The sequence below is a fragment of the Carassius gibelio genome, chromosome B23 (genome assembly GCF_023724105.1).
Source record: "Carassius gibelio isolate Cgi1373 ecotype wild population from Czech Republic chromosome B23, carGib1.2-hapl.c, whole genome shotgun sequence".
In the NCBI taxonomy this organism is placed as follows: domain Eukaryota; kingdom Metazoa; phylum Chordata; class Actinopteri; order Cypriniformes; family Cyprinidae; genus Carassius; species Carassius gibelio.
In genome coordinates, this window is record NC_068418.1 from 23,443,917 (window position 1) to 23,470,230 (window position 26,314).

Sequence of the window (26,314 nt, forward strand, 5' to 3'; positions counted from 1 at the left end):
GGCATGGACTTCGTTTTAAACAATATGCCAGAACGTTTATAGAAAGCCTATTTCAACAACCGGAAATGTGGTAAAATTCACCTTGAGCTCTGTTTTTAATCTGAACGCCCAGCAAAAAAAATAAACTAGCCTATTATTATAAAATATAACCCAGTCATACTCACCTTGTCGAGAACCACGACTGTGGTGTGAATAAAATCCTTTCGTTTTCCGGCTGCTCTGGTTGACCTTTGAGTAACTGTTTTCGCTGTATGAATGAATGAGGCTCAGCTTTCCATAGTCTATAACACCGACCGGCTCTGATAGAAGAAATGAAACTGATCGAGTCAGTGAGTGCGTTCAGTGCGCGTTCATGACGGGGGTTGCCTGGGAACGCGCACAGCTCCACGAGTCATGTAAATAACAATGTCACGCCGGTAACAACTAATATATCCAGCGTCAGCAATCATCTGATGCCTGGATATATATTTTAGGTCGTCCCTGAGAAACCGCGAACGACCGAAGGGGGAGTGAGACCCAAGACACCCATATGATGATGTGAAACTGGAAGGCAGCAGAGAGGGCAGGGCGCTTTGACGTGACACTGTTTTACTACGTTACACTTAACTAGCAGAGACAAGAGAGAGAGAGAGAGAGAGAGAGAGAGAGAAAGAGGGGGGGCATGAGGATTTAAGGTAACTGGGTCACCTATTGCTGGATCTGGGGCAAACGAAACGTCATTTCGCTAGTGCTCAGTGCAAAAAATAAATAAATAAAAATACATAATAATAATAATTACATATGGTGTAGCTACATGGCTTACATTAGTCTGTGATAAATGTAAATAAATTAAAAAAATAAAAAATAAAACTAAGGTGTAAAAGGGCAAATACTGATAAATAGGAACGTTGGGTTTGTTTTTTGAAGAAATCTGTCCTTAGTATTAATTGTTTAAAGGGTTAGTTCACCCTTATTTAGTTCAACATTGACAGATGCAGATTCGCAGTGGAGAAAAAAATAAATAAATAAATAAAATAAATAAACCATTGGTCACGAATTAGAAATGCAAAACCAGGATTTGTACAGAAAAATGTCAGCGGAATTCAATATAAGCCAATAGGAGACAAATTACGGAAACTTTGCTTCCTTTGCTCCAGTAAACAAACATTGGTTTTCGCGAGACTCACTAAGCCTACATCATCCACCTGGAAAGGCTTCTGTCCAAAACTGTTAGCACAAGCAAGAGAAAAGTGATTACTACATTTTAAATATGGATATTTTTCTTACAAAACACCTCCATTCACTACAGGAGGCCTTTATTCTCCCCCCGGAGTCGTGTGAGGCACTTTTTGATATGGATGGATGAACATTATTGGACTTTTTAAGGACAGTTTTAAAGAAGCACCCTTATAAAGCTTTGAAGAGCCAGGGTAAATTTTTTACATAACTCTGATTAGATTCGTCTGAAAGAAGGAAGTCATGTACACCTATGCCTTGAGGGTGAGTAAAACATGAACTAATTTTGATTTTGGGTGAACTAACCCTTTAGGCGAATGAATTCCTCTCGTTCACTGGAGCATTTCGCTTTGTGACAGCTGTAAGTATGAACAACTGTAGCGTGACCAGAAGTATTTGAAGGCGGGATGATACGGAGCATTTCATTGGTTAGACTGATGAACGAGTCTGTGACCTCATTGGAGAATGTAGATCTAGTGACAGACTGAGTGTGAATCGTGAACGACTCAGTGTTTTTAACAAATCCGATGAGTGAATATTTAAAAGAATAAATAACTTGTTATACCGCAAAAGACACGCAAAATTTCCCCCACCTACTGGCTTGATGTTGTAACATGCAACAAAAAACACTGAATGAACCAGAGTGAAATGATTTTAAAGATTCAAGATCAAAAAAAGAAAAAAAAAAAGATCAAAAATACAGAAAAAACTGTAATATTGTGAAATATTATTACAACTTAAAATAATAGTTTTCTATTTGAGTATACTTAAAAAAATTATTCCTGTGATGCGAAGCTGCATTTTCAGCATCATTACTCCAGCCTTCAGTGTCACATGTGACATCCAGTCGATCACATGATCATTTAGAAATCATTCTAATATTCTGATTTATTATGAGTGTTGGAAACAGTTCTGCTGTCTAATATATTTGATGAATAAAAGGTTAAAAACAACTGCATTTATTAAAAAAAAAAAAATCTAATAATATATTTTCTTTACTATCACTTTTTATCAATTTAACACATCCTTGCTGAATAAAAGTATTGATTTTATTTAAAAAAAGAAAGAAAGAAAATTACTGACCAGTAGTGTATATTGTTATTACAAAATATTTATATTTTAAAAACATAGCTTCTTTTATTTTATTTTTTTACTTTTTATTCATCAAAGTATCCTAAAAAAGTATCACCTGTTCTGAAAAAATATTACGAACTGTTTCCAACTTTGATAATGAATCATCATATTAGAATGATTTCTAAAGGATCATTTGATAATGATCCTAAAAATTCAGCTTTGCGTCACAGAAATAAATGATAATTTAAAGCATAATAAATGTAAAAACAATTACTTTAAATTGTAATAATATATCACAATATTAAATTTTTTCTGTATTTTTGATCAAATAAATGCAGGCTTGATGAGCAGAAGAAACTTCTTTCAAAAGCATTAAAAATAGTAATGTTTCCAAACTTTTAGCCTGTACTGTATATATATATATATATATATATATATATATATATATATATATATATATATATATATATATGGCAGAGTAAATATAACTGAATTAGAATAGAACAGATTTTTTTTTAAATGTGATCATCATTGCCAATGGAATAATTAACCCAAATTGTAAATATATATATTGACATATATTGAATGTGTATATTTTTTATTGTTTTCTAAGAGAACTTAATCTGTTGAATGTATATAGGCTACATTTGGAGGTTAAAGTAATTCTAGAGGATTTTGTGTGTGTGTGTGTTGTTTAGGTTTGCCACTGTCTCCATAAAGAAAGGTAATACAGACATATGCACATTCCTCACTGAATACTTGAGACTAGACTGATTGAGTGCTTCCCTTTAGCTTTGAATTTTCTGTAACTTATGACAAGTCTCATCAGGTTTTGACAGCCACAAACATACCAGAGATGAAGGCTTGAGGCCAATGCATGCTGTCTTCCTTCATTTGCATAATATATGTTTGTTGTACAGTAAGTTTTTAGCCAAAGATGTGGCACTGCTGCCCCCTACCTGCAAATACGGGTTGCTCTTGGAATGTAAAGCTGTGAACACATTATTTACATCATTCCAGCAAGCAACAAACATTTGTACTAAATGAGATCCTAAAAAAATGTAAATCACAAGAAAAATTCAGGTTTATTCATGTCCTGTGATTTATTATTATTGATATAAATAATAATTAAAAAAACAGCATGTGACTTGAGAAATTATATGGGGAGATGTTCCTGGCAGATGATTTCTTTGCAATAAACATCACAGATTGTATATTGTGGTACAGAATTATATGGCATGACATCTGCAGTTCATATGGATTTGAATCATACACTTCAGCAAATATCAGCAGCACTAAACTTTGAACACAAACCGGGTGTTTAAAAACATTTGACTGACAAGTTAGTGTGTGATGTGATTTGTGTTTGTTAAATTTGCACAGAGGGAAGATTCTCATGCAGTACTGAAGTACTGAGAAACGTGTGGATTCAACAGAGTTCAGTGTTGATGGCCATCATATTGAATCATTTCCTGTTTTAGGTGCAATCACATGCACCTTTGTTTTCCATTTGCTTCTATTCATATGCATGCAAATATGGGAAACCGAGAACGCACGCATATGTGCACAAAATTCGTCTTTTGCTGTGCATCAAAATTTGGTGATCTGTGAATTCATAAAGATGTTTGATCAATACAAGATGTAAATGTCACACAGAAATATATATTTTTTGCATACTCAAAGTGTAGTGTGAAAGCACCTTTAGGCAGAAAGGTTTTGAAAAGGGGCCTTAACAACAACAACAACAAAAAAGTCTTGCCTTCAGTTCTGTTTTGCTTCTTAAAGGCATATTTTAAAAGCATATGAAGTTCTGTCATTCTTTATTAACACTCATGTCATGTAATTTGATGCGTTCTTGAGTTTATTTTAGTGTTTTATATAGTAGTATTACACATTATCATTCATATTGTAAACACTATAACAATAAATAAGTGTACATAATTTATTTTGAATTGTTTGAATTGTTTTAGTTTTGTCACTTTTATTATTTTTGCCTTTTAAAATTTTTATATAGCTTTTTATATATTATTATTATTTTTTATTTAGTTAAGGTTTTACATCTTACATCTTTTGTTTTACAAATTCAAAAGGCATTATATAGCGCAAAAATACTTTTTTTTATTAAACTTACATTTATGCAGCTTATGTCATTTTTGATGCCTGAAAAGTGCCAGTCGCCCATTCATCAGAATCTTTTGGGAAATTTTTTTTTTGGATTATTAAAAAATCTATTTTTGTGTTTCACAGTAGGTGGTTTGAAATTACATGAAGGTTCCGAAAGTTTGAAAGTGATCCTAATGTTGTTGTTCCTTTGTTTGGTTGTTACAGTTTCGGTGTGGACTTCCCTTTTTTTCACAGAATAAGAACTATTATTAAAACTTCATAGTTATCATGATACTGTAGTTAGTGACCTTATTGTGAACGGGCCTTCAATCAGGACAGAATTTTCATTTTTGGTGATCCGTTTCATTAAGATCTGCCTTATCATATTTACTTTCACTTTTACATCTAGTATTTTTCAAATAAACCCAAAGACCTCCATCAGGAGGGTCTGAAAGGTTTAGATATGTTCAACTTAAACTTTGAAGCCAGTTCTGCTGGAAAGTTCATGACAGATTTATTTATTTGGGGGGGGGGGGGCTTGTTAATTATCCTTTTAACCCAAGTACGACCTCACTTTGTGTCAATACGCTTTACACACTGCCTCTGAAAGTTTTGTCCGTTATATAAAATGTGGGATCAGTTTCTGTGTTTTCGCATCCATAGCAAGCATTTTGATAGGAAAGAATGACAAATATAAAAACAGTTTTGGACTCAAGTGTGCAAGGACCTTAGGGTTTTAGAAGGACATGAGGGTGAGGAAATGATAAAAGATGTTCAGTTTTGAAAATGAAATCCCTTTAACGGACTGTTGATGGACAATGCGTAAAACGACATTCAAGATATGAAGACACCTGCTTTATATTCTGTGTTCATTAGCGTCCTCCATGTTTGCGTCCTCCTATTCCTCATGGATTTTGTGATCCGATGAGATGCTAGGAAAAAGCACGTCGCTCTCCAGTGACATGTTGCTGCCCAGACCGGCGATGCGGCTGCGCAGCAGAAAGTGAGTCCTGCGCTGCAGCAGCCGCTGCTGCTCCTGCTTGAGCTCCACATAAGAGCGCGAGAACGTGTGGAAGATGGAGGTGACGGGGAACGCCATGAGCAGGATCCCACTGAGGATGCTGCTGAGCGCCACCACCTGTCCGGGGATGCTGCGCGGCACCATGTCACCGTAACCCACCGTGGTCATGGTGATCACAGCCCACCAGTACGTTGCAGGAATGCTACTGAACTCTCGCGTGGCTCCGGCCTCGTTCTCGATCAGGTAGAGCAGTGGGGAGAAGAGAGCTATGGCCACGCAGAGGAAGAGGAGGAGCAGGCCGAACTCCCGCGTGCACCGGCGCGCCGTCAGCCCGAGCGTCTGGAGTCCCAGCGAGTGGCGCGCCAGCCGCATCACGTAGAGGATGCGTAACGCACGCAGCACGCGCAGCACCAGGCCCACTTTGTCCAGATAGCTGTTGCCCGAGCCCAAGCGCTTCTCGCCCGTGGAGGTGCTGTCCACCACCAGCGTGATGTAGTAGGGCAGGATGGCTACGACGTCGATCAGGTTGAGCGGCTGCCGGAGGAAGGCCAGCTTGCTGCGGTCTTGGATGAAGCGCAGCGTGAACTCCAGCGAGAACCAGGCCACACACACCGTCTCCACGATGAAGATGTTGTAGCACATCTGAGAACATTTGCCCTGAAACAGACGAAGTGAAAGTTGTATATGCGTGAACCACTATTTAAAAGTCTAGATGCTTTTACTCAGAAAGGATGCATTAAATTGATCAAAAGTGTTGCAAAAGATTTCTCTAAATGCCACTCTTTTGAACCTTTTATACATCAAAGAGTCCCGTAAAACAAAACAAAAAAATGATAAGGTTTCCACAAACATATTAAGCAACACAACTGTTTTTAATATTGATAATAAGAAATGTTTCTTAAGCAGCAAACCAGTATATCAGAATGATTTCTAAAGGATCATAGGACACTGACAACTGGAGTAATGATGCTGGAAATTCAGCTTTGATCACAGGAACACATTCACATCGTAATGATATTTTACAAAATCACTGTTTTTACTACATTTTAATTAAATAAATAGAGCTTTAGCGAGCAAAAAAATCTTGTTCATTCTAATTAACTTTATATTTACAGTAGTACTGTTTTATTTTTGCTTATTCTGCGGTGTGTGTGTGTGTGTGTGTGTGTGTATACATATCATATATATCATAATTTGAAACCTTGGATCTTTGAAACTTGATGTAAATATTGTTGTGAATAATCCTACATCTTGATTAGTGTCATCTTGAAACTTTTGAACCTCTGTGACATTCAGTGTATGGACAGATATCTTCTCATTTCTTCTTTTGTGTTCTAAAGCTGTGAAGAAAAAAATCTCTGGAATGGCATGGGGACGAGTAAATGATGCCAGAATATCTTTTTACTTTTTTTAAGCAACTATCCTTTAAAATGTTTACCCTCTCTGATCCCGGCCAATGTCTTGTTCTCAGTTGTAATACCGCTAGTCCACCACTAGAGGAAGTCAGGGATTCATGAAAACACATCCGTCTTTGGTTGGTTTTCAGAGCTTTGCTGAATATTATAATTTCACCTCATCTCACCTCGCTTCTTCCAGTGTCTTTTTCATTCTCATTAAATCCTAGAATTGCACCTTGAAGACTAACAACAGCGAAGTGAGAGAAATGTGTTGATTGTGGTGCAGAAAATGAATTTCAGCTCAACTGTGAAAATGGTGCCACTGACTAAGTGCACTGATAATTAAACCCCGTTATATAAATACTGTTTGCACGCTTGATGTTTCAGTGCTAAATTTAGAATAAGATATTTGAACTCCTTACCTGCAACTTTGCATCCTGGGTCTTTAAAAACAAAACCCTGTGCCAGACATACAAACCAGCAGAACAGAGATCATTGCTTTTATGAAGATAAAATTAAAACCTCCGGTCTAAATGTCACCATGGAGTAAATACTAATAGATTTATCAACATTATTTAGATTTTCCAGGAAATACTTTGAATAAGTCTTATTTCAGCCTTATTTCCCTCACAATGGAGTGCCATAAATAGCCTGTGACAAAAACAAAGGAGGTAATTCATGAAAATGGAAGGAGCCTCTGTCTGGCTGGTGCTATGTTGGTTTAACGCTTAATTGAATTTTCTATGCTCTGTTTTTCTCTGTACCAGGGGCGGCAATTTTAATTATTCCAGTGACTGATGTGAGCCGAGACAATGGGTGTCTTAATTCAATTAGAGTAGGAGCTGGTTTAACATGCAAGTCAGTCTAATTGCCACAAATTATTTCTGGAAAAAGATGACCTCTCCTGTAGCAAAGATTGGCTCTGGTTGAGCAGAACAACTGTGAACAGGGCTCGATCTGGCTCCTTGAGATCTTTCCTCCTGCAGAGATGAGCTGTGAGACACCTGGCTGTTATTTTCAAGTGAACTTAAAGACGTCGATTAGCTGCTTCAGGTGGGTTTGAGTTTGAGTAACAACTACAGGCTGCAGGAAGCAAGATCTTTTGAAGTATTTAAAACTCCAGCCAAATGATTTTTCAGCCCTTTTCACAATACTACACTTTGTTTCAAAGCAGCTTTACAGAGATTCATAATGTAAATGTTTATAATATTATAAAATATTCATACTTTATCGTAGCTTGTATCAGATGTAAAACGGTTATATAATTGTTAGATTTGTTTTATATGTACTACTGTATATATACAACTTTAAAGAAAGAGCTGGGCAATATTATAGCTAAATTTTGTAACAAAATAAATCAGACGGTTGAGATTTTCTCTATAGCATATATTGTTTTAAATGAAAAAGCTACAAGTATTTTCTAGGAATGCATGGTAAATCTGTTACTGGCATATTGGCTATTGGCTATTAGATATTTAACTGTTTAGATTATTTAATCGATTAAAATCAATAAAAAATAAAATAAATGAAGTAACACTGTTCTAAAAAAGAATATGCTATTTTCATACTGTCCATTATAATCTTGTGACATTTAAAATGTTTAACTTTGTTGTTTCATTTTTTTATTTATTTAAATAAAACTGTACAGAATATTCTGTACAGTATATATATATATATATATATATATATATATATATATATATATATATATATATATATATATACAGATAAACTATATATATATATATATATATATATATATATATATATATATATATAGTTTATCTGTATATATGTAGAAACTTAAATATTTATACATGCATACATCTTTGACCTTTTTAAAAATAAAAATAAATAAATATATTTCATGTAAATTTGATTTACACTACCATTCAAAAGTTTGCGGTAGGCAACATTTGTAATTTTTTTGGAAAGAAGACTTTTTTGCTTACCAAGGCTGCATTTATTTGATCAGCATTACAGTAAAAACAGTAATATTGTGAAATATTATTACAATTTAAAATAGCTGATTTCTATTTAAATATACTTTAAAAATGTAATTTATTCCTTTGATGCAAAGCTAAATTTCAAATCAGAAAAAAGAAATCATTCAAATATGTTGATTTGCTGCTCAAGAACAAATGTCTTTGCCGTCACTTTTGATCAAATGAATGCATCACTGTCTAAATAAAGTTGCATTTCTTTTTAAAAAAGCCCCAAACCTTTGAACAGTAGTAGAGCGCAGGACAAACTGGTACTTACAGTCTCCTCTTCCTCCCTCATGGCAGGCATGGTGCTAATGGAAAGGTTGACGGCTGTTATGGTGACGAACAGCACTGACAGACAGGCAAAGATCTTCCCGGGGAGGCCGGAATGAGGCTTCTCCACCATGTCTCTTAGTTTTCCCATCCAGTGTCCGAGACGGGACTCCCTGGCCAATCCGCTTCCACTGTCCTCCTCGTCATCCTCATCCTCCTCCACCACCCGCTCTAGTTCGTCACACTCCTCCACGCGCTGCAGGAGGCGTCGCCGGCAGCACCATTCCAAGCTCTCCTCCGGGACGCCCCAGTACAGCAGCTCTTCTTGGAAAGACAGGGCGCACATCTCGCGCAGAGAGCGCAGCTTCCCGGCGCGCAGGAAGGTGAGGATGGTCCGGAAGGCGCAGGGACTGCGGTCGAAGAAGAACTCATTGTGGACCACGTCGTAGTCGTCGCACACCCGCATGATCTCGTCGAAGCTGCTGCACAGGCGCAACTGGCCCAGACGCGAGAGGGGGAAGTCCTCCAGCGTGGTCCAGGGAAGCTGGTACCGCAGGCCGCCCACGTTAATGATGACGTGCAGCCGCTGGCCACAGGACGGCAGGTTGCCGTTGTCGTCTGGATGGAGAGCATCGGGGATGCCGGGGTCGGTCAGAGGCAGTCGTTGTGCCCGTTTGTAATAAACGCCCTTGAGGGCTTCTTGCTCCTGGATGGGCGGCGCGTTCAGAGAGGTGTCCGAGGTGCAACTCAAAGCGCTGTAGTCATAATCCGAACCATCGCCTGCCAGTAAAGTCATCTTTCACCCGGCCACCTCCACCTCAGCGGCTGTCACATGCCTGGAGTCCAGCGCTTCCTCTCAAAGAGTGACCTGCTCAACGAGACCGAGACGGCAGATTAGTGATCACGGTATTGAGGCCTGTTCACTGCTAGACTGATAATGATAACAGGGTGGGCAACATCAAATCTGTATCACAATATTACCTACCATTACGGTTGCAAAGGGGTGGAAAATTTCCATTTCCACATTTTTTAAAATCCCTGGATTATTCAAGAAAATCCTGGAAATTTTCCACATTTTTGCAACTCTACCACCAATATATAATTATCTTTTTCTTTAAATTAAGTCTTTATATAAATCTTGCCATCAGTGTCAATATAATAAAAAAACTAATACTAGCCTAAATAAAAAAAAACAAAAAAAAAAAAACACCCAAGCTAAACAGTCAGCGATTATTAAGTAAGATTGAGAAACAAATTACAAGAAATAGGACCAAAAACTACAGTAATACAGAGCAAATAAATACGAAATGCTACGTACATTTTATAAAAATGTATCACTCTGTAAATTGTATATATAATGTTTTCTTATTAAAGTTACAGAAGTGATATAGTCTATCTATCTATCTATCTGTTATCTATCTATTTATCTATCTATCTATCTATCTATATATATATATATATATAAAAGTATAAAAGTAACAATTTTTCTCAGTCGCTTTGGTGCATTTCTTTAATCATTCTTAATATTTGCGAAGAAGTATGTGCATTTCTCATAACAATTTGTACAAACAGCACCACACAATGGATTTCCTGCGAAAGCCTGCAACTTACTCAAAATCTTTAGTTCATCTCTCCAAAGTAAGTATTTATGTCAGTGAACATATTAGTGGCATCAGAATGAAAAGTTCTTGTGTCATTGTTCACAAACAAGATGCTTAGTCTGTGTTGTCATTAACTTGTTCAAAAGAAAGAGAAACTGATTTTATGAATTTCATTCATCTGATCTGAGAAATGCACCAAAGCCTCTGAGAAAAACTGTAATTTAATATACACATTAAATCCAAACTAAATGCAAATCTATTACTCTATCGGTCTCTTTCTGAAAATGTAGGTTACTGTGAGGCACAATTTCAAGAAGCAAAAAATCATTTTATAAAAGCACATATATTCATTCTTCTGGTATAATTTGTGTATTTTTTTACATTTGTTTGTCATTTGTCCAGCAGTTTAAGTGTTTATGGAACTGAATCTGTAAAATTGGATATGCTGTACAGGCACTTTACACAGAAAAGGTTAGTAAGCTTCTTTTAAATCATGGTAACACATATTGTTATATTTTGCAGCTGTGAAATGAAAAACCCATCCAGAAGAGGCAGCGAGATGAACTACGAAGTACTTTCGTGTTCTGCTGATCAGTAATCCTGCTGTCTACTTTTTGGGACAGACTCTGTGATTTAGGTCTAGTAAAGTGCAATTGTTAGTAGCAAAATCGATGCTATTTCATGCTACTTTTGACTAATAATTAGCATGACTTGTTTTTCACCCCACAGGGCCTTTCATCTGCTGTTTTTGGGAGCATCTGGGACGTTCAGATAAGATGCTGTATGTTCTGACTTGTTGCGTGGGACCTGCCAATGAATGAACCCTTGCGAAACAAGTGAACAGAATATCTTGGCACACGGTTACCTAGCCTGCGATAACCCGAGACAGGAAGCCTTCCCATCCAAGAAAAAGTGTGAAAATGAATAACTCGAGTGCTTCCAACACCTCTTTTTCAAACTCATCTCAAACGTTCACCTACACAACAAGTGGAGCATTTTGAACCTTAGACACCTTTCTTGCAACGCCGCAATGCAAACCACAGACTAAAGGATAAATCGAAATGCTCTGGCTCAACATATCACCAGTGAAGACATCACCTCCCAGACAAGGCTGGACAGATTTTATTAGCTTCTTTTCACTTTTGGAAATTGAATTGAATCGGCCACTTCCCACAGGAAGTTAAACTGAAATTAGAGGAAAAGGAATTTACTAAGTTCATTTCAAAGAAAATCAACACAAGTAATGCATTCTAGTAAATGAAATGTTTTTTTTTCCCCACAATTTTTCAGTGTTATTTTAGTATCATTGAGGTACTATCATCATATTTTGAATCATTTTTTATTGGTTTTATAAATGTAAAGTTTTAGTTGTCATTTTTAGTATTTTTTTCCCCTAAAGTTAAGTTTTAGTTATTGTAGTTAATCATGTTATAAAATTAGAAATGCTGCCTTAACTTAAAAAAAAAAACTTATAACAACTTAAAAAAAAGAATTATACGTCAATATATATTTGTTTTATAATATATATTCATATTTTAAGATTTTTTATTTATTTTAAGTAATAAATTTTTATTGGTAACTAAAAAATAATTCACAATTTAAGTTGATTAAATATATAATATATAAAATGACAATTAATAATAAATAAAAAAATATATAGTATATATATGTATACACAATGTGACCTTGGACCACAAAACCAAACATAAGGTCAATAAAAAAAATAAAATAACAAAAACATTAGAAAATCTGGAATCTGAGGGTGCAAAAAAAAATAAAATAAAAAATAATAATAATAATAATAATAATATATATATATATATATATATATATATATATATATATATATATATATATATATATATATATATATATATTGCATATTATTATATATCATTAAAAATAAAATTAATTAATATAAATATTAAAAAGTTAATTTATTTTCATTTCTGAATGGCACACAATCCTGCCATAAAAGCACCAGTAGTATTATTAATAATATATGAAGCAGTATTATTAATGATAACAAAAATAAAATGACTAAATAAAAAAGTAGTACTTAATTTATAAATAAATACAGGTACATTCATTGTTAGATATCAGTTAATTTTTAATTGTATTTCCTGTTTTGCAATCTGTCGATTCCAAATTCAAATTCAGGAATTCAGCTGGAATTTTAAAGCCGTAGTAATTTCAATTCTGAATGGTGCACAATGCTGCTCCCAGATGCTTTATCCCCTCCATGGCCAGTGTCCAAACTAATTAAATCAATTACCATGATTAAGCTGTAATGGGTTCACAGTCACAAATTAGTGACTGCGGCCCTGTGTGTTCAGGCACCAATCAGAGGCCAAGATGGGAGTCTTCTGGTTGCTAAAATCAGGAAGAGTGTGAGTCACCGCATGCTTATTAAGCACCTGCACTGTCAGTCGCTGCGAGATAATGATTATGCTTGGCCTTTTGTTTCCGAGCTGTCAAAATAAGCATGCACCAACCACTGGGCTGCTGAGGAGTGTCTGCTGCCTTTATCTTAAGAAAAGTTGAGTGTCAAAGAAGGCCTCAAAATAAAAATGTTACCTCAATTAAAATTCTGGAATTCAAATTATTCTCAATTCAATTCCAAATGGTGCACGGCACCCACGGACAGTTCAATTCATTAGACTGCCTTAAAAATGCCACAGAAATACACAGAAAGGTGTTTAGAAGCCAAATCAAAAATAGTGCGATGCTTCTTGATGTGCAACTTTTAGAAATATGCATGTGTGATGTGTTTGTGGTAATGATAATTAGGGTAATATAGTGGGTTGCTAGACAGTCTTTATTTTATTGTACGTTCGTGGTGGACGCTCTATTTCATTGTTCACATTGTTTTTCCAATGCATTCTTCAAAATTTCTCATCCACAGAACAAAGAAAGTCAGTGGGTTTGGAAGAACAAGAGGATGAGTAAACCATGACACAGTTTTCTTTTTGGTGAACTATTCCTTTTAAGGATCTGCAGTGTGGATGGACAGAATAAAAGAGTGTGCGAGAACAATCGTGGAGCAGAGCGAACCTTTGAACCGCAGTGTTGCTAACACTGCGCTTCTCTCTGACGCAGCGAGATCACAGCTTTGCTCCAGGGCTTTTTCTCCAGATTGCCTCTGAGTCACAGGACTGTGATTCTGGCAGTAACATGCTGAGCACACTTTCCAACCTAACAACACTAACCTCCATAATGTAGAAAATTGAGCGCTGGGGATCTGAACCCTCTGCTTTCAAGGAACACCTCTTGCCAAAATGAACATTTTGTCATTTACTCACCCTCACATCTTTCCAAAGTTGTACTTTTCTTTTATCCTTAAACATATATATTAGGGCCGTGGATGTAATGCATTCATTTTATTAATTAGCTATAGAAGCTATAGAATAACAATACATTTAGGTCACATTGTTAATCTTAAATTTCATACAGTTGATTGGTGATGCACCTTATGCAGCTGTAACAATGTAGCCGAAAGAATGCAGTTACCGCATTTTCCGGACTATAAGTCGCACTTTTTTTCATAGTTTGACTGGTCCTGCGACTTATAGTCAGGTGCGACTTATTTATAAAAATTAATTTGACATGAACTGAGAGAAATTAACAAAGAGAAAACATTACCGTCTGCAGCCGCCAGAGGGCGCTCTATGCTGCTCAGTGCTCCTGTAGCCTACACTGAAAATATAGAGCGCCCTCTAGCGGCTGTAGACGGTAATGTTCTCTCTTGGTTCTTGGTTCTTGGTTCTAAATAAATGCGACTTATAGTCCAGTGCGACTTATATATGTTTTTTTCCTCGTCATGGCGTATTTTTGGACTGATGCGACTTATACTCAGGTGCGACTTATAGTCCGAAAAATATGGTATATGACCCTAAAGTTCAGGATGTTGGGGCAAAAATGCCCCGTGTGAGTTTCTGATGATATAGTTACGCAATATTACACAATCAAACGAATGCTAATGTTAATGTTGTGTTATATTTTAGACCCATTTTTGTCCGTTTTTGCTCGGTTTTCTATAAAAAAAGCCAGAGCAGAATTGTTGTGCATCTGAGCGACAGTCTGTTTTTTAATTAATCCATGTTTTGAACAATTTTAATTCATAAATGGAGCCATTTACTTAATTCCTGAATGACTCACCCATTTGAATGAATCAAATGAATGAATGACTCAATGACTGACTCTTTAAAACAGTTTTAGTTTCATAATTAGAGCATAAATTATATATAATAAATACAAATAATTGCAATCAATCAATACTGTCATTTTAAACCTACACAACTTAATTTTTTTTTTAATCTTTTGAAGAATGTTTGTAAACAAACTGTTTTAGTTACTTACCACTGACCTTCGGTTACTGAGACATTTCTTAAATTGTTCCAAAGCACAAAGAACATCATACAGGTTTAAGGGTGAATAAGTTATGGCATAATTTTCATTTTTGGGTGAACTATCCCTTGAATACCCATTTAAAATGCATTAAATCTGACAACATTATTTATGCAATTGTAATTGCAGTGGAAATGCCTTCATACCAACTCCGAGCTGCAAAAAACATTCTAAAATATATCTAAATACCAGTTCAGATGCAGCTTGTTTTACTGGTTTCTGTTTGATGATTGAGCTACTTGAGCAGAATATCAGATCAGTCTGGTAATGTGATATGTAGTATGCAGAGCACAGGAAGATTACAGGCATCATTATTTACATTGCTGGATTTAGTGACTGTTGTAAGGCAATAATAATCATACTGTGACAGCCAGAGAAAATTACTTAATGGGAAAATTGCTTGTGTGTTTAATACACTCAGTGCAGTCATGCAAAATGTAATGGCAACAGCCTCCATGCTGCTTCTAAGTTGGATCTAATATCATAAGGCAAAATCTGACAAGTTTAATATTTTGATCAGCAAGAAAGAACAAGTCTTACTCCCACTGTTACTTTCATGAGCTGTGAACCGTTAACCCAAATATTGAAATCTTTGTCAATCCGTGCATTGTTCTCCAAAGTAATGCACTGTTTAGCATCCAGTACAAACGTTTTTGGAGTATTTGAGTTTGTGTGCATATGTGCAAAAGCATAATGGCAGAACAATAAGTAGAACATCAGTGTTGTGTCCCGTTAAAGTGATGGATAACACGGGAAATATCTCATGGCTGATTTGTATGAGGCTTATTGAATTATCCATGTCTGATACTTCTTTGCATCTCAGACATAAATAAAAGCCAAAGCTTTTCTTCTGGGACATCTTTACTCACAACAAAACATCCTCTCTGTGCTGTTAAACACACCGAGAATCATCATCCAGCTAACAGTATATTAATATATATTAATATATATAAAATATTCATGATACCACATATGCTTGATCACTTTGACGGTGATATAAAATCGAGCGCTGGACTTATTTTTATGGAGTTCTGAATTGTTTGGTTGTTTTTTAGAGTTCTGTTCAGATCTGTCTTCAACATTTATAGTATGTTTGTTACAAATACAGCAGAAAACATACCATGCCATACATTTCATGTTTTAGTTTATACATTTCCTGGGGGAGATCACTTTTAAGACATTTTCATCAATTGGCTAAAAACATCAAATATAATTTTTGTTACATCACCCAGACCCTACTGAACAGCTGGTAAAGTATTCTGATGTCAATGTTGTGCATAACTTCCATTATGTTCCTCACATCATCATGTTAACTATTTTTGTGCACTTTAAATCCACAGTGCTCATGATGAAGCAGGGAGACTCATGTTTTGGGTGATGATACACCATCCTCCACTGCTGCCTGGTGAGAGCACTTGGCAAACGCACCCCACCCCGTCCCACGCATCTCATGGTCTCTTCTGGTGCCGCCCACCCGTCGTCTATGGGGTCCTGCAGCTCTACGTCTCTAGGACTTCTGCTCCCTCTTCCCCTCAGATTGATGCATCTGTGGCCGTCTGACTTTCCCATCATGCCCATGCGTCAGTGGATTTATCAAAGAAAGGCCAGCAGCAGTTTTCTGTCACCATCAGGTGGATCTGTTCATTTTTCCCATCACTAATGCACTGCAAGTACTGCCTTAACAGACACTTTAAATCAAAGTGAAACACACTACAAGAGGATTCGAACCTATAACCTTTCAGTTATCAGTTTCAACTTCACGTATGTAATGGTAAAAAAAAAAAAAAGTCAATTATTTTTGGGAGATGTGCTTAAATGTCAGGAAAATAAGAAGAATATCATTTACTAGAAACAATTGTTTTAATTTTTTACAGCAATATTTGTACAATATATATGTATGTATGATCAACACTTGAAATAATACTATTAAAATTCATATACATTATTAATATACATTTTTCAGACTAATATTTTTATTAGTATAATATTTCTTCATTATAGGCTTACTAAAAATATAAATCAATAAGAAGCATTTGCAACCAGTTACTACTTAAGTAAAGGTTATTTTTTAATAAAACTAAAATGTTCCCATCGATGAAAAAAAAGTGTCTGCCAAATACATTAATGTAATTTTTTAATCTCCCAAATTCTTATATCCTATTATTTCCATAAACATTTTTACAGTGATGTTTACCACCATTTGTTTTGTTAATTATAGACAAGTTTTGCTTAAAAAATGTATAGTTTTCATAGTTGTAACTTTTTAAGTTATAAAATAGCCATTTGCATTGCCAAAAATCATCTTTTAATTAGTATTTGTGTTGTTTACATGTTCAAATATCTAAAAATGCTTAGTAAAGTTTCATTTGAAAAACAAAACTACATAAAATAAAAGGCTTGTTTTCATAAATTGCCTCTTGAATATAAATGCCTTCTGTTTCACTGCACTAGCAGATGTTTGCGCTTGTTTGTTTTTTCTTGTTTACATAAAAGAAGTCTGGGAAACTACACACGTATTAAAGATACATAAAGAAAACAAGTCTTCATATCTCAATTAAATCTACTCTGTTGGACGGATTTGGCATTAACCAACAGACATTTGTTGGTTATATTTGGTTTGGCTACTGGTTATGATCAATAAATTATGATAAGATTACTTTTCTTTCAAACAATCGAGTCGATTTTACCTTCAGAACCTTTAAACACAACACAAAGGGACATCCTCAAAGATTAAAGCTCATTATTTTTGTTCATTAAATGACTCACACCACAAATTTTTTGAGTTGGTGAGTAATTCTTAAATGTTCGCCATCTGGAAAAACCGCGACTCTCAGCGTGAATGATCTTCCTTTGCACAAAAAGCACATTGACTGTATCTCCACTAGCAGAACATCACTGAATAATGCTGCTCTCTCTTCATCTGTATCTCTGACACTTGTAGCTCGCAGCAGAGAACATCCTCAGCAACAGATCTGTGTACATCTCTTACACCGACTATGTACACACAACACATGTTTAAACACTGGGATGTTTAACAGCGCCTGCAGCTACACTCATATCGTACGACATCTGCTTACATCAACTCAAATGTGAATCGGAGAGAGAGAGAGAGAGAGAGAGGGATTTTTTTTTAGATATTAGTGGGTGGATTTAATAAATCGCTGAATATATTGAAACAAGAAACATCTTCAGGCTATAATTGCTTTCCCTTTCTCTCTTGTGTCCGCCGTACATAAAACAGTCTCTGGGCTTCGCAGCGGTTCAGCAAACCTCTCCATCTTCTCGCTGTACTCAACCTTTGCCACAGCACTGCTTCTATTCCTGGTGGGTTTTCAGCACATTACGGCACATAAAGGCTGATGCATGACAGTCTGACGTGCCAAAATCTCTGAGTTTTTGTTTGCATTTATATCCCAGCAGCAGGGTCATCCTGATCTTCATTTCTGCACTAAATCCTATGTTTATTAATGACAATATGATCACAATGCAAGCCTGCTTATCACGGATTATCATCACACTACAGGGGGAATCTCACCAAACATGCAGGAACATGTTCAGGTCATATTCTATTTCAAGAAAAAATAAAAATAAATAAGTAATTATATATTTTTTTGTTGACAAAAATAGATGGCATTAAAGCACACACTGCCAAGTTCCATTAATGTTATGCAAAATAAAAATATAAATAAAAAAAATATAAATATAAATACATTTATAAGAATGCATACAAAATTACTGTAATTAAAAAAATATTTTAAATTTAGTAAAAAATGTTTTTATATGGTGGAAGTATTTATTACATGGAAATTTGGGATACTATACAATTTTAATGAGAATGTAATGTGAAACATCAATGAGATTAATAATTGAAAATGCCAAAATTGTCAAGATGCATTGTTTAAAAAATATTGATAATAAAAAAGTAAAAAATTTGCTCAAATGTCATGAAAAACAATACACATACACACACACACACAAAAAAAACACCTTACTGGTCAATAACAATATATATATATATATATTATAGAATTTAATTAATTTTATAGTAGTATTTTCAATTTCATTATAATTATACAAATATTATTAAAGATAAATTACACTTCATATAATATTATGGAAAAAGCTATTGATACACACATATTCACAATATATATATTTATATATGGATATATGCATATATACAGTATATGAAGATTCTAATGTGAAATGTGACCCAGACATGAAATTTGCTTTATTAGGAATTTAATGTATACTGTATTGTAGTTTCAATTTCTCTCTCATTTTTATGGGGTAATTAACAGTTTTTTTGTAATGTAATTATTTTTGGAGGTAATAAAAATATATTTTTTTATATAATAATAATTTTTATATATATTTTTTTATATTTTTTATCACACATATTTGAAAACAAATGTCATGAAAATAATGCAAAAAATATATTATTGCTCAATAGACTTCACAGGACCGCACAAACTTCAACATAAATTAGGGAATGATTACATAAGGATTCGTCCAGCAGTTGTGTGCATTACCACACATGTTCAAACAGTTATTATCCATCTCCTGTGTGCCACCAGCAGGCAGACCTCAGTGAGTAATCTCCATTATACCCAAGCACTTCCAGAAACGGTAACCGCAGCGGCCCGTAACAGACACACGGGTGTCAGTCTGAACAATGTCACTGCCGCAGAGCGAGCGCTTGCATTAGCTGGACCACAGCACGCCTCGGGGGACCACCGCTGGAGAAGATACATTCAAGAGCTACGAGAAGACAGACAGCTGCTGTAGAGCCGAAAATATGTTTGAAGGAGGACGGAAAACAAGGAGAGCAACATCCAACATTAACACAGTAGAAAACACTCCATCTGATGAGAAACGCACAGGCTCTTAGCAAACTTCAAATGTGATGAATTGACTTATTCCTTCAGATACTGTCGATGATAAACCACTGTCCTGCAGAGTGGGCTTCAAAACACATCCACTCCACCATCATTCAGAGCCTGTCCACTGGGAGTGGATGAGGTTACCAGAGCTCTGCAAGACAATGATCGAGTACAGACTCCTGGCTAGACAACTCTCATTACAAAAATTTGCATTACAAAAATACCCATGTTTATTTATTTAATTATTTTTCATTCACAAAGCACTTTTGCACGCAAAAACAGCTACCATTAAAGAAATCGTTCACCCAAAGATGAAAAATTGTAAAATGTAATGCCCCTTAGGTCACCCAAGATCAGTGTTTGGAATAACGGCGTTTAAAAGAGCGGTGTTAGGTAACGGCGTTATTTTTTCAGTAACGGGGTAATCTAACTAATTACTTTTCCCGTCGTTACAACACCGTTACCATTACTAAACGTTAAATGCGGTGCGTTACTATGCATTGATTTAATAAACTATGCAATCCGAACGCACCCCTGGCTCACACAGCGAGTGTGGAGGTGGGTTAAAAACAAGATAAGCGATTACGCCAGTGTTTTTACACACATGCCGGCACACGCGCCAGCGCCAGCGGCGCCAAACACACACACCCAACAGATAGATATTCGCAGCAGCAGCAGAAATGGCGAGTCAGGAGTAATCTGATGAAAAGTTGGCATTTTCAAGGTGGACATATAAGCGCTACTTCAAATTCATTGTGGTCAAAGGCAAGACCGTGCATGTAATGTGTACATGTAATGTGTGACACACGCATCTACAAAGCTAGTGACCAAAAACACCCTTTCTTACAAAGATAATACTTGAAGTGCAGGATAAAACTCTTGCTGTCTTTTGATGTGCAATAAATATCGAAAGTTATGTACGTACACCTGTCTGTTCTACTCATTTCAACTGACTTGTGAAAACTGCAAAAAAAAAATTGACATATAGCAACGTTTTTTTTTTTTTTTTTTTTACAGTTACGCAAATAGTTACTTTCCCTGGTAACAAGTTACTTTTATTATAGAGTAATTCAGTTACTTTTTGGAACAAGTAGTGAGTAACTATAACTAATTACTTTTTTAAAGTAACGTTCCCAACAGTGCCCAAGATTCACAAAAATAGTTCTAAACAAATTAGTGGGTTGATTTTGATGTGAGAGGACAAAAGGAGATGGACTTTTCCACTGGAGGAAGTATTATTATGGATTATGAACTCATATTTTGTCCAGAAGCGATGGTTTGAAGTTAAAAACACCTAATTATGGCTTTGTTTCTTACAAACATGCAGCTTTTTACTTCAAAAGAAATTGATCGATGTACTGGAGTGGTGTGGATTACTTTTCTGGATTATTGTGATGTTTATATAAGCTGTTTTTACTTTTATTCTGACGGCACCCATTCAATGCAATGGATCCAATGGTGAGCAAGATGCTACATTTCTCCAAATTTGTTCTGATGAAGAAACAAGCTCATCTACATCTCAGATGGTCAGAGGGTGAGAACATTTTCAGTAAATTAACTATACTCATGTATTAATAAAACCACTAAGAAAAACTCTGCATATACCAAAAGCAAGGAAGCTAAAGCCTGAGTTTATTAACTGCTTCTCACTTCAATAATAGTGCGGTTAGCAAATCTGCAGACTCACCATAATTTCCTAATTAAACACGGTCATAATAGTATATTAGAAGTTCTCTAATCATAAGCTTTGCAAACAGGAAAGGACCCTTTATAATGGCTATATCCTGACCACAGCACACAATTACACTCCACATAAAGGTATGAAAAGACATTAACCCTGCTCATTAAAACCAGCCCTTTTACATTACATACCAAGATGATGAAGCCTTTTGTCATTCTGAATCACTAAAGCTCTCAGGGACGTGTCCTTTGATCCTGAAATTGCAGTAACTGGAAATAAAACTGGTCCTAGTGCTGATCCCTGCTGTACTTCAAGAACTAGACTATGGTTTTCAGTGACACAAGTGACCCAATTTTCTCTATTAATAGATTTTCCTGGTCATATTGTGAGCGTTTAATCAATCATTCATGAAAACTTTATGGTCGATGTCACTAATCTCTATTTTTAACCCCTCCTAAACCAATTCACATTAACAATTAGTTAAAAGAAGTAACATCCAAGATTTGTTTTCTCATGCAACTGCATGCCGTATTTTTATATGAAATTAAACAAGCTGAAAACACTAACTGAAAAACTTTGTGCTTTTCTGTAGTATTAAGACTCAAATTTCAACTATATAACAGATTGCTATTATAGTGTTATACTAAAACTAAAATTAAAACAAACCCTTAAGATAATGTAGAAAGAAAAAAAAATTAAGCGCACAGAATAACATAAATGGACTTTGAACGATTAATTGCCTCTTTGAACGATTACGTAATTTTTATAAAAAAAAAACTGTTTAATCCTAAGAGCATAAAACAGCATGAAAATGATTCTCTTTATACACTCTAAAGTATAGAAATATTGTATGGCATTTGCAAAATTATTTTCGAAATAACACAGAAAGAAGATCTAGTTCCAGCAGCTCAAAGACGGTGCTATAGCAACACTTAAGGTCATCGGTTTGATTTCCTGCAAATGCATGAATGCTAAAAAAAGCATCTGCTAAATGCATAAATGTAAATGTACTGTAGTTCCTTGGTCATGGTCAGGAAAAGCAGCTGTTCCTTGTAGCCGACAAACCTAGAAATCAAACCGAACTCCTACAGGTTTATGCAAAACGTTTGTTTTTTTAGAGATCTAATCTCTTCTCAATAAGCTCGGAGTCCATTTCTCACCGTGCAAATAACTGGATAGAGGAAGTTTCCAGAGACATGCCGTGAATCACTGTCCTGGTTAAACGGATAGACTCATTTTTATGTCAGTCGTTTTCTGATTTGAAATTCATAATATGCAAATGTGAGTCATTCTTAACCTCGAGCTTCCCGTCCGATACCACTACACCATGATGATGATGATTCACAGAGAGGACACGTTCCCACCTTGGGAAAATGATGACCATTCATACCCACTCATGGCCGTAGATGCCACTCAAGCACCAAGAAACTCTTTCACATTCAGAGAAGTGTACTTCATTATGACTAAGTGTCACCAACTCTTCCCAAACCACCCACAGTGAGATCTCGAACCCTGAATGTGTTGATTCGTGCTAACAGATCTACAGTCCAGTCCAGAAGTCTGAGGCCGCTAGCGGAAACGCAGCTATTTCACATTTTTATTGATTTTTATTGAACATCAAAGGCATCTTTATACATGAACAAAACCTAATGATCGTGTTCCAGCGTGATTTGAGCACATTGAGCTTCAGTGGAAGCAAGAATGTCTGACCTTTGCAAAAATTAATTTGACCTTTTTATATCAGAACCTTTTCTTGCTTTAAAAATAACCCACATTTTAAATTTGCTCCAGTGTTATTTTAGTATCATGCAGATACCATAATAGTTTTTATTAATATTTTGAATAAGTTTTTGTTTTCATTTTTTTATATATAAAGTTTTTATAATTTTGATGATTTTATTAGATTTTTTTAATGTCTATTTAGTTATTTTTTAAGTATTTTTATTTCAGTTTTACTTTTAGTTATCTTAGTACATCAAGTAAAACTAAATGAAAATGAGAAATGTTGCCTTGGAAAATAGATGAAAAAAAAAATGTATATACATTTACATATTTTTTATGTATATTTTAGTAATTTTGTTGTATGTTTTTGATATTGTTATTATTATTATTTTGATATATTTTTTATTATTTTATTTCAATTTTACTTTCAGGTATATTACTGCATCAAATGAAAATGAGAAATGTTGTTGAGGAAACCAGATGAAATAAAATAAGCATAAATTGTTTTATAAATTTTATTTTATTTCAAAGAGCAAACTTTTATGGTTTTAGTTATATTTATGTATCATAACCCTGATGTAGACCTCTGGCCCCCTGTACATGTATTCATGCCATTTCATATGAAAAATTTAAATTATCAAAATTATCAAAAGCCCCAATAAAACAACATTTTATTTCACAATATTACTGTTTTGCTGTATTTTTAATCAGCAGAATGAACAGAAGAGAATTTTGGCCTCGTCAGTAGGTCTTCACCTCATGACATTTCATATTAAATGTTTAAATGATCAATAAAAGCCCAAATAGATCCTGATATTGACTGAAAGTATTGCCAAAGCCAGAACAGAATATACTGAATCGGTATAAAGATGCACAATGTTCAAAACAAGACATTTAGGATCAAAACGGTTTTATGTGTAACAGAAAAATTAAGCAAAAATAAAATAATAATAATAGAACAGAAAAGACATTTTGCGGTTAAACAAGTGGTGTTATTTCAGTATTAGCAGTCGCAGTTGTTCAGACACGCAGAGCTTGAACATTAGAGATGCATTTGGGAATGCTGGATTAATGGTTCTGTTAAATTAAATAAAATGGACTCAACCTGACTTCTGTCATTTGGTAATGGCATCCTATTTGGCTTTCATTAAACACTGGACAAGCGTGCATCTATAAATGCACAATAAAATGTTATTTGACAATGAAATTGAACAGAGCTCAAATTGAAGATTTGACAGCTCCTAGGACAAAAGCACAAGAATGAAGTGAGTCACAGTAATTAGATACAAACTGTTGCAAATACTCTAGCATTAGTTATGTTTATGTAAAATGTATGCAGAAGGAACAAATTGTTGATATAAAAAACTAAAATAAAAAGGTGCACAATGGTACTGTTTATCTAAAAGCTAAACTTCAAAATATTATAAAAGCATTATGAAATTAAACCGGTAATGTGAATATATTTTGAGTTGAATATATAGAATATTTAGGGCCCTCGATTTAACATTAAATTATTTAATACAATTCATGAAATCAATTTAATACAATTAATGACATAATAACATTAAATATATATATAAAAAAAATACATGAAGTGCTTTTCCTCAAAGGGTCGTTTCTGGTCATTTTAGCATTCTAGACACTGAATTTACAAGATTACCACATCAGACATGCTGCCAACCACACAAAAGAAGATATTTTAAAGAACGACTCTGAACCCCATTGACTTTCATTTAATAGAAAAAAACGCCTGCACATTTTTCAGAATATCTTCTTTTGTATTCAGAAGGAAAAAGTAATTTGGAAAGAAATAAGGGTGCGTAAATGATGAATAAATATTCATTTTTGGGTGAACTATCTCTTTAAGCCACATTTTGAAAAGCTGAATTGTTTATGTCTTCACATGGCTTCTTCAAAATAACAAGATGTGATGCAACGGCCAAAGGCATCAGTTTTCATGTTTACACAGAGCAGCGTTTCAGACATCAGAGCACATGGAACCCAAGAACATGAACAAACTCAACTCAGTGGATTTCTGTGGCCAGCAACTACACAAAATCATACAATATGCTCATATCCAATGCAACTTTTATCTATTCTATTCAATGCTGTACTCATTTGCTACAATATCATGCTTTGAGGTATACGTATGATACTTAATTTACTCACCCTCATGCAAAAACCTGTATGACTTTCTTTTTTTCTGCAAATCACAACAGAAGATATTTTAATATATAAGAAAAATGGGAGCCAAATAACATTGGACCCCATCGACTTTCGATATTGTTAAAATATCATCTTCGTGTTCCACAGAAGAATGAAGAGATATGATTTTGAAGCGACATGACAAATTGTCCCTACAAATCTTTGTTTAAGGGCTTTTCTGTGCAAATATTGCTATATGCATCCAACTGTGAGTCATTTGAATAATATATCATGCATAATAATTCAAATAAAATCTTTAATAACCCCTAATAATATCATACAATATATAATATTTACGAACAGAAATATGCAGCAGGAAAAAAGGAAAAATAAAAAAATATGCACCGAGATGGATGAAATGCAAGCACTGAATATAAAAGCGATATGAATGTATCGAACTCATCCACGTTCCGTCCACAAAGCTCTAGGGAAGCAGCCTGATCTGATTTGGGCTGCAGTAGTAACAGGACATATTTGCACAGACAAAACATCACTTTCAAGCCTTGGTTTGGTTAAACGTCTCCATTCTTCTCGTTTAAACTCCCACCACACTGCAAAAAGCATAAAAAGCAAACAGCACGCATCAGTTGGAAACACTCACCATAGTTCATCAGTAGTTGAGATTGTTCATGAGATTGCTTTACTCAAGAAGGAGAAGGAAACATTCAGTGTGCAGCTCAGCGTTCCAACTCCATCCGATCCCTCAACAGGCTGCGGAGCTTCTGGAGCGCTGGCGGCACATTTGAT

General features: G+C 35.0%; 2 protein-coding genes across 3 annotated transcripts in view; both read right to left on the minus strand.

The window, feature by feature from the left end:
* Positions 1–600, minus strand: part of LOC128011750 (proto-oncogene tyrosine-protein kinase Src-like) — a 48,001-nt gene extending 47,401 nt beyond the window's left edge. The window contains exon 1 of one of the 2 annotated variants that reach the window (XM_052594454.1): positions 165–600. The gene's annotated coding sequence lies outside the window, so the exon portion shown is untranslated. The remainder of the gene's footprint in view (positions 1–164) is intronic. The other variant, XM_052594453.1, reaches the window with a different exon arrangement.
* Positions 601–3,375: 2,775 nt separating this feature from the next.
* LOC128011229 (potassium voltage-gated channel subfamily G member 1-like) lies at positions 3,376–26,314 on the minus strand. Its single transcript, XM_052593411.1, has 3 exons — positions 26,169–26,314; positions 9,073–9,936; positions 3,376–6,070 (listed from the first exon to the last, which is right to left on the minus strand). The coding sequence occupies exons 2-3, from the start codon at positions 9,862–9,864 to the stop codon at positions 5,291–5,293; spliced, it is 1,572 nt and encodes a 523-aa protein (XP_052449371.1). The 5' UTR covers positions 9,865–9,936; positions 26,169–26,314; the 3' UTR covers positions 3,376–5,290.